This window comes from Astatotilapia calliptera, chromosome 18 (assembly GCF_900246225.1).
Source record: "Astatotilapia calliptera chromosome 18, fAstCal1.2, whole genome shotgun sequence".
Classification (NCBI taxonomy): Eukaryota; Metazoa; Chordata; class Actinopteri; order Cichliformes; family Cichlidae; genus Astatotilapia; species Astatotilapia calliptera.
The window spans coordinates 35,625,724-35,634,212 of NC_039319.1; the positions used below are offsets into that span (position 1 = coordinate 35,625,724).

An 8,489-nucleotide genomic window follows, 5' to 3' on the forward strand; every position below is an offset into this window, starting at 1 on the left:
CTCTCCTCTAAATAAATCTAACTTAAAGTGTGTGTGTGTGTGTGTGTTGACCTCACATGCTCTTTGTGTCACCTCTTCACCTACTGTCTGTGTCTCGTCCTCAAATGCTCTTTCTCAATTCACCTGTTGCACTTCTGACCTTTTACCAGACCAGAAGCTCACTGAGACTATGTGTATGTCTTCTACTAAATAAATGTTTTAATCAAGAACCTCTACTAAAACTTTAATATAAAATGATCTGATATATAAGTGTTTTGTAAAGCTATCTGTTACATTGTTAAAGCCTCGTCTTAGCCTGCGGCTCAAAATAACTTCCTGCTTCTTTCTGCATACAACTTCCTGTCAGCCTGCAACTCAGTCTTTCTGAAAGAGACACTGTTTAAACCTTGGAGTGCAATATCCATGCTGCAAATTATATTATTAATGCAATAACAATTATTTAACAATAGCAGTAAAATAATTTCCCTCCTCGACACTCCCCCTTTTGACCTCTGGAACACCAGAGGTCACAATACATTGTGTCCTCACGCAGACCCTTCTCTGGTGGTCTCGAACCTCGAGATCTCCAGGATCCTCGCCCCTCCTGTGGTCGCCGAGATCTTCTGCAAAGGAAACAAAACACCTTTTCTTGCATCTCCCTAACTTATCCTATCTGGGACTCTTTAATCAAAAGCCTGATCCTAATTATCTTCTTAACTTATTGACTTGTATTTATGTATACTCTTCAACGTTACTCATCACTTTAAAATTCTTTTAAGCGCTGGTTTCACGTCCGGTTGCTCGCTCTACTTTCCCTTATCTGATCATCAACATCCTGTGCACAAGTTGTCGCTGCTGCAAGTTAATCTACTCCAAAAGAAAACAACCACTTTAATCAATTAAGTTTAAGCATATAAGCAATTACTCCTGTATACTTTTCATCATAGCTAAATGCTGCCTTGAAACAACTCCTATGTGTTAACACTAACTTCATTTTAAAACCTCACATTTCCTATGTTATCACCTGTTTTGGTATAACCTTTTTATTTCATTTTGCTCCCTTTAATGTAACAATACCTTCTAATTCTAATGTATCAGACTTAACCAAAATATATGCTTTCCTTCCTCTTTGGTCCTTCTTTAAGTTCAGTTAAAAGCTAAATGAATTTAGGGCCTTTTGCCTGGAATCAATACTGTCATGTGTGTTTCTTAACTCTGTGTCTGTAAGCGTGTGCAATCCTTCATGAACTCATATTATCCTCACAGTAGATTGGCTAATCATAGCGCTAGCCAAAGGCTCGTGACCCTCCAGAGACAAATTTGAGCCACAACTCCTTTAAAAGCACAAAATGCAATATGTATAAAATAGTTATAACTGCACCTGAAATACAAAGTTAACATCATCATAAACATCTTATGGTCATCAAAGCAATGGGCAGGGCTGCGACCCAATTTAGCCCTGTCTGCGCACAAATTTTAGCCAACTTGTTTTTCAAATTTAGGTTCATCCTCTCTACCTTTCCTTGAGATTGAGGATGAAAGACCGTCCCGAACTTATGTTGCACTCCCAACATCCTCTCTACCTCTTGCAAATCTTTATTCTTGAAGTGAGTACCATTGTCTGATCTAATTCTTCTTGGGAAACCCATGCCTTGGAATGTAATGATTGATAAAGCACTTAATCACACTTTTCGCATCTTCACATTTGGTCGCCCATGCTTCGGGCCATCCAGTCAGAACATCCACACACACCAACAAATACCTCACCCCACCTGGGCCTGTATCAATCATGTCGGTATAATCAATCACGACCTCTTCTCCTGGCCTTTCTGGCATGAGAAACTTACCAGCTTCAGGTTTTACTGCTGGCTTTGGGTTGTGTGCCCCACAAATTAGGTACGTTCTGGCCTTTTCCAGTATCATCCTTCTCAAATCAGGATGCCACCATCGGCACAAATTTCTCTCCATCTGTTTCACTCCCACGTGACCAAGCCCGTGAGCCTCATTCACCTTTTGTTCCGCCATTTTGGCCGTTAAAGCGGGACGCCCATCTGGCCCCCTCCACAAACCGCCATCTTGCCAGGCTCCTTTGTTTTCCCACACCCCCTTTTCCTCTGGGGATGTCTCCTCCTGAGCCTGTCTAACTTCTTCCATGCTGTTAGTGCTAACCTCCTCTTCTGGGGTTACCTGCACCAGTTGTCTCTGTCCTTTGTAGCCCGCTGCTTCCTTTGCGGCTTCGTCAGCTTTCTGATTTCCTCTTGCCACCATACTGTCTGCTTGTGAGTGGCCTTTGCATTTTATAATACTTACCTCGTCTGGGTCCTCCAGGGCCTTTTTGTGACAGATGGGTGCATTAGTGGCCGTTCTGAACCCGGCTCTCTTCCACTGAGCCAGTTCCACATGAGCTGCTCCAAACGCATATGCTGAGTCAGTGTAGATGTTCACTCTCATGTTTTTAGCCAACCTCAGGGCTCGAGTTAGGGCTATCACTTCAGCTCTCTGGGCCGACTGTTGTCCCTCGATTTTTCCTTCAACCTGGGCTTTCTTAATACAGTCATGTGGTTCTCCTGACCCCATTAGGTCTGCCATATTTATTCCTTCATGTGTGAATATCAGATTTGGCGCCTCTAAAATTTTGCTGAACCTTTGTTGCGTCAGTGGAGTCATTGTGATGCCTGTGAGTTCACATAGGCCACTACACTGTGTGTGGTAAGCACTTTCAGTGGGTGTTCCCTCACTATATGTGCTGTTTTCTGAATTATCTTTGCTACTCCTGCTGCGTATTGTGTGCATGTGGGATGCCTTGCTTCTATTGAATTTAATCTTATGCTGACATACATAAGTACATCCCTACCTCCCCCTTTTTTCTGAAACAACACACCATTCACAACTCCCTTTGTTTCTGAAACATCAAGATAAAATGCCTCATCATAGTTAGGTGTGGCCAGATCTGTGGCTCTTGACAAATCCTGTTTTAGTGAAATGAACGCTGTCTCTGTGTCCGGCGTCCAAGGCAATTCAGCCTTCAGATTTCGAACACCAACTTTCTTGATCATGTCCCTTAAAGGGGCCGTTTTACCCGCATAGTTCGGAATGAACTGCCTGCTGTAACCTGTCAAGCCAAGAAAGGAAAGCAACTCCTTCACAGTTCTTGGTTTTGGATGTGTCAGAATTTGGTCTCTGTGTGTGTTCATTAGCCCCACTGATCTGTGTGCGATCACCCGGCCCAGGAATGTTACCTCTGGCCGGACCAACTGCAGTTTTTCTTTGCTCACTTTGAAGCCACACTCCGCCAATCTGTTCAACACCACGAGCGATGCTGCCGTACAGGCCGCTGCTGACGGGGCTGCAATAAGAAGATCATCAACATACTCTATTAATGTACAGCCCCCTGGCAGTTGACATGGGGACAATGCCTCTTTCAACACCTGATTAAAAATTCCTGGTGAGAGTGCAAAGCCTTGTGGTAGGCGTGTGTACCTAAATTTGCGGCCTCTGTATGTAAATGAGAAAATGTCTCTGAGTGACTCGTGCAGTGGGAGACAAAAGAATGCATTCGCTAGGTCAATACATGTGAACCACTTTTGGTCTTCAGTTTTGTGCTTCTATTATGGTCTGTTAAATGGTATGTCAGACTTCAGCTGGAACAGGACAGGCGAACAGTTAGCTAGACCCACATCTGTGGGCCCTGCGGACCACAAAGTACCAGGCAATTTTGAGAGCTCAGCTACTGCATCAGGATGATCCATTCTTTCCCTGCCATGTATTCTGGAGATTTCTTTATGTTCTAAGATCACTGCATCGTTGGACAAACAAGTTATGCGATATATTTTACATTTTGGTGCACACCAGACATTTGGAATTTGGGTGCCTTGCCAGCATGCGTTGTCCAGCGCCCGCTTGACCATTGGTCCCAGATCTCTTGGCCCATGACCCTCGTGGACCGCCAATGTAATGTGAGGGGCTGAATCCTCTCCCACATTGTACCAAGGCAGTTGTTCATCAGTAAATTTCACAGCCGCGGCCACACCTTCTGGTCCAACATAAATGTTATGTGTTTGCACATTCCACGTCTGTCCCTCAAGATCAGACTGGAACTGTTCCCGATAGATATCGTTATCTTCCCTATCATAAAAGAGTGTAACGTGGAAAGGATCTCGCGGAGGGGAATAGACGGCCAGGCTCATCATCCAGGGTTTCCATAGCTGATAATGTCTCAGAATGCCTACTTCCACTAGCCTCCCCCAGTAGATTTCGGCAGTGGGTTGTTCAGAGTTCTGGACTAGATATTGAGTCTTTGAAGGTGATCCCAGTTTCACAAGCAGGTCCCTGCCCATGAGATTTTCCAGGCACCTGTGAGGACACCACATATTGGTGCTTCAAAGTCTGTTTTCCCAGCTGTGTCAATGCTGGATTTGTCAATGGCAGTGTCATTGGAATCCCGGAAAAGCCTACCACATTAACTGTGTGACAGGAGAGTGTTGCACTGTCTGGTGTGTCTTTCAATGTTGAGTATGTTGCTCCAGTATTCACCAGGAAGGGCAATTCAGTGCCTTCCACGGTCATCGACAGCATGGGTTCTGCCGTTCCCACCCTGTTCGGTTTCTCCGGGCTCCGTCAGTATTGCTCCCCCTCCCAGCCCCAGTCGGCTACTGGGTACTGGGGGGCTGGTGCTGCATTCGGGTTTGGAGCTTGATGTGCTCCCCTGTAAGCAGCTCTTTGTCTTGGGCCTCCTCGTGCCTGGGATTGATAGCCTCGCCCCTGATAGTTCTGCGGCGGTTCAGGGCAATCTCGGGCCCAGTGTCCTTCTGCTCCACATCTCAGACACGCAGTCCAAGACACTCTGCCAGGATTCCCCGGATTCCGAGCCCTTTGTCCTCCCCTCACGGATCCACCACGCCCTCTCTGCGGTCCACCGGTCCCCCAATTCCCTACGGGTTGACGCTGCCTTGGTGCATTGGCGGGCCAACGATCATCAGGGTAGAGACCCGGATCCTGATCTGGCCAGTCAGGCACAGGATCGGGCTGAGGCCTTGCCACCATTATAGTCTTATTTAGTTCTTTCGGTTCTTTTTTCTTCGCATTATATTTTCCGCGAGCCTCACCCAGCTGCAGCCTAAGCAGCTGCGCCTGTGCTTCATCTAACTCTTTCTTTTGTTTGTTCGTCAAATCCTGTTCCTGCCGAAGTCTGTGGGTCACATGTCTCTCCCACTGCACCGAGTCTGCAACGGCAAAATCTGGGTTCTTTTCCAAGTCAACTGCAACCTGGTTGGGCAGCCCTGCCAGCACTGCCGAACGAAACCACGCTCTACTTTCACCCTCCTTCCCCGGATGTATTCCTGTTTCTAACAACCATTGTTCCTTTGCTTTAGCTAAACACTCTCTGGGTTTCTTTTTGGGATCCCAAATAATTTTTGGAATGGCTCCAAAGTTAGGAGTTGGGTCCTTCTCCCGAACTGCATCTGCTAAGTCACTCTGCACCTCATGATATTTCAGGTCATTTGCATATCTGGTTGTTTGAGCTATCTGCTCTACATCTGCTAACCCACCACCCAGCATACAACGTCCGGCCAAAGTGCGAAAGTCGCCCAGCGCTAATTCTTCTCCTTCCCAATGTTCTCCCTTGGTTATTGGTGGAAGTTGTTTAACCAATGCTTCCAAATCTCTCACCTTATAGGCGCGATAAACTGGTTCGTTCTTTGGACCTGCTATTAGAGGCAGACTTAAACCAGGGTCAGGAGCTCCTTGTTCAAAACTCACTCTTCTACTCTTCCTCAACTTTCCTTTCCCCTTTGAGCTCTTAAATATGGGCTGTCTCTGTGCTTGGTCTCTCTTCACACTTCTTTTCCTCAAAATTAGGCTTGTACTTGGTTGGGGTTCAGCTCCTCCATCTTCGTCCTCCTCATCGTCTTCTTCTGATGACGTCGCACGGTCTTCATTCTCCTCTTCTGGCCCTCCCTGCATTACTCTCTGCTTTATAACCTCCAATGCCGTTAATGCCTCTATGGACGCACGTAGGGCCTCATGCATTTGTCCATACACTTCTCCTTCAGTTTTTAACACCAAGCTCAGAGGTATTTTATCACCCAGCCCTTTCTGTTGGGATATAATAGGTTTACTTACCTCAACCTCCATCGCTTGGCACTCTTTCTCTGCTGATTTTGATACTCCAGGGGAAGCCAAGCGAACAGCTTTCTTAAGCTGTTCGAGCTGATCCTTCAGAGGTTTGCATCCCCTTTTCCTACTAGGTGTCGCACCCGATCTGTCAGCCATTCTCTGAAACACAGACTTACCTCTTCCAATGGCGTTGGTCGACTCCACCTTCTTGGTCTAGGTCACCCAGACACGCCTAACTTTCGGTTTCAGTCTTCGTCTCGCTGTTCTCGCAACCACTGGCTCCTCTTCCCCTGCTCGGTGATACACAAAGTTTAACCCAGCACTTTAGACGCTGTCCTCGCGTTCTCAAGCGTTGACACTCAATCAAAATTATTCGCCCTCAAAGTGTTAATATATGACACCAGCAACCCTTATGCGCAACGCGCTCACCTCCGTATACTTACCTCTCCAATAGTTCCTCGGATTAGTGTTTTTTCATTTATTTTAAACCCATTAACGGCGCTGCGCGTCCCTTGTATACTTTACAGCAACACACCCTCAAGGGTCCCTCAACTTGTCCCGTACTAATAAGTCTAAAACCAAGAAATCACCTTTATGACATTATGTCAAAGCTTTCTCCATGTTGCACAGCCTGCCACAGGTTTAACAAAAAAATCGCTGCCCGAGAAGGCTCCCACATATCAAGGTGGTCGTTTTCACAAACTTCCAGCAGACCCTCAAATAAACAAAAACAACGACCCAGGCAGGCTTCCAGTTCAGCCTCCTCAATTTCTATGCACACTGAAAACTCATGGGGAGATTCTTCTGTCTCCCCGTGTCCTACACAATTCACCTCCAAATGATCCCCTACAATTGAAATTTCAGTGTGGAATGACGCAGAGATTAACATTTCCTTATTTATTCACTATATGTAACCTGAATTTTCTCTCTCTTATCAAATAACAAAGGTTATCTTTACAATTTGTTATTGAACTACTAATTAAGTTGCTTTTTATGGTGTCAGTGATAAACTGCCCCTAAAAAGTCCACTTTATTGCGTGCTCATTGAGTTACTCCTATCAAAACTATTTAACAAGTTCAATTTACACATACTCATTAATTTGTCACGCTTATTAGTGGCTCATGGTTGCTTAAAGCCTATGTCTGACTTGACCACAGAGTTAGAGCATCATTCAATCCTCTCAGGATGACCACTCCACTTACTCTGCATCCAGTCAGCTCATGAATTAACAACCCTTGCAGACTGTAACCCTTTTATTTTTTGTTTATGCCTTCAAATCCACCTTAAATCTTCTTTACCTAAACGTTGGTTTTAAACACAAACAATTCTTATATTCTATTTTGAAACGCTGTCACCATTCATATATTTACAATGTTGTTATTTACTAAGCCAGCATTTTAACTGCAGACATTTATCCACATTTGCAAACAATAGTTATAGAGCTGAATGACACACAAAACCGAAAGCATAGTCCTCTCATGCGCTCTGCATCAGCTGCCTCATTTGCATGCACACACACTCTTCATCTAAGAATAGCAGCAGGCAGTCAGTGCATTGCTGACTCGACCCACAGAGATCTTTTTTAATACAGAGACGTCTTATATTTACAACTGCACAGATTTTAAACCTTTTAACACCTATCGAATTTCGACAAATTTAACATAACCGTTTTTTGCAATCAATTAACCAGTATCAAGACTTTAACTGTTTCTGGCCTCATTTCTAAAATCCCTAACTCAATTTAAAAGCGTCAACCAACCCAAACTTTTTGAAGTTTTAGGTTAAAGTTACACGCCCGAAATCCACTTCTGCTGGCCAAAAAAGCGCAGATACCGTTGCAAACGGTAAGGAGACTCTAACTCCTAGTTATTCTGGAGTGCCCCAAGCTCCACAGTGACCAACTGACTATCCCTCTTCGAGGACAATGCATAAGCGTCCTTTGCATTGGCAAGCGTTACCTCTGAGCACTGCGCTTCCTAGCAGACTCGAACTGCCGTTCTAGAATAATTTATAATACTTTGAAACAACAATCAACACTCGAAACAAGTGTATAACTGAAGCAGGTGCAACCTAGTGGTCAAATGGAGACTCCAACTCACAAAATGACCGCTCAGGTCCACTCTTATGACCAAATTTGGACTCTAACCAACACAATAACCAATTCCCTACCAAACTACTTGAGACTCTAACTCAATTTCTTTGGGACTTCAACCCAATATTTAAACTTTTTCCTGGCAGACTCAAACTGCTTTAGCAGACTTTACTGCTTTCATTTCTTCTTAGCAGAACTCTAACTGCTTCAACTCATGAAATTTTCATCAAAATCAAAACAGACATGCACCAGTAATTTCAGTGAGTAGACTTAAATTTTATCATGTCCAATTTGGCACAC

General features: G+C 44.7%; 1 protein-coding gene across 1 annotated transcript; it reads right to left on the reverse strand.

Annotated features, from left to right (window-relative positions):
• Positions 1-4,520: 4,520 nt before the first annotated feature.
• LOC113011303 (uncharacterized) lies at positions 4,521-7,393 on the reverse strand. The gene is made up of 2 exons (XM_026150782.1): positions 6,929-7,393; positions 4,521-6,686 (listed from the first exon to the last, which is right to left on the reverse strand). The coding sequence occupies exon 2, from the start codon at positions 6,250-6,252 to the stop codon at positions 4,597-4,599; it is 1,656 nt and encodes a 551-aa protein (XP_026006567.1). The 5' UTR covers positions 6,253-6,686; positions 6,929-7,393; the 3' UTR covers positions 4,521-4,596.
• Positions 7,394-8,489: the final 1,096 nt, after the last annotated feature.

Coding starts and splice junctions, on each gene's coding strand:
- LOC113011303 (XM_026150782.1), bottom strand. CDS start 6,252: ATGGCTGACAGATCGGGTGCGACACCTAGTAGGAAAAGGGGATGCAAA.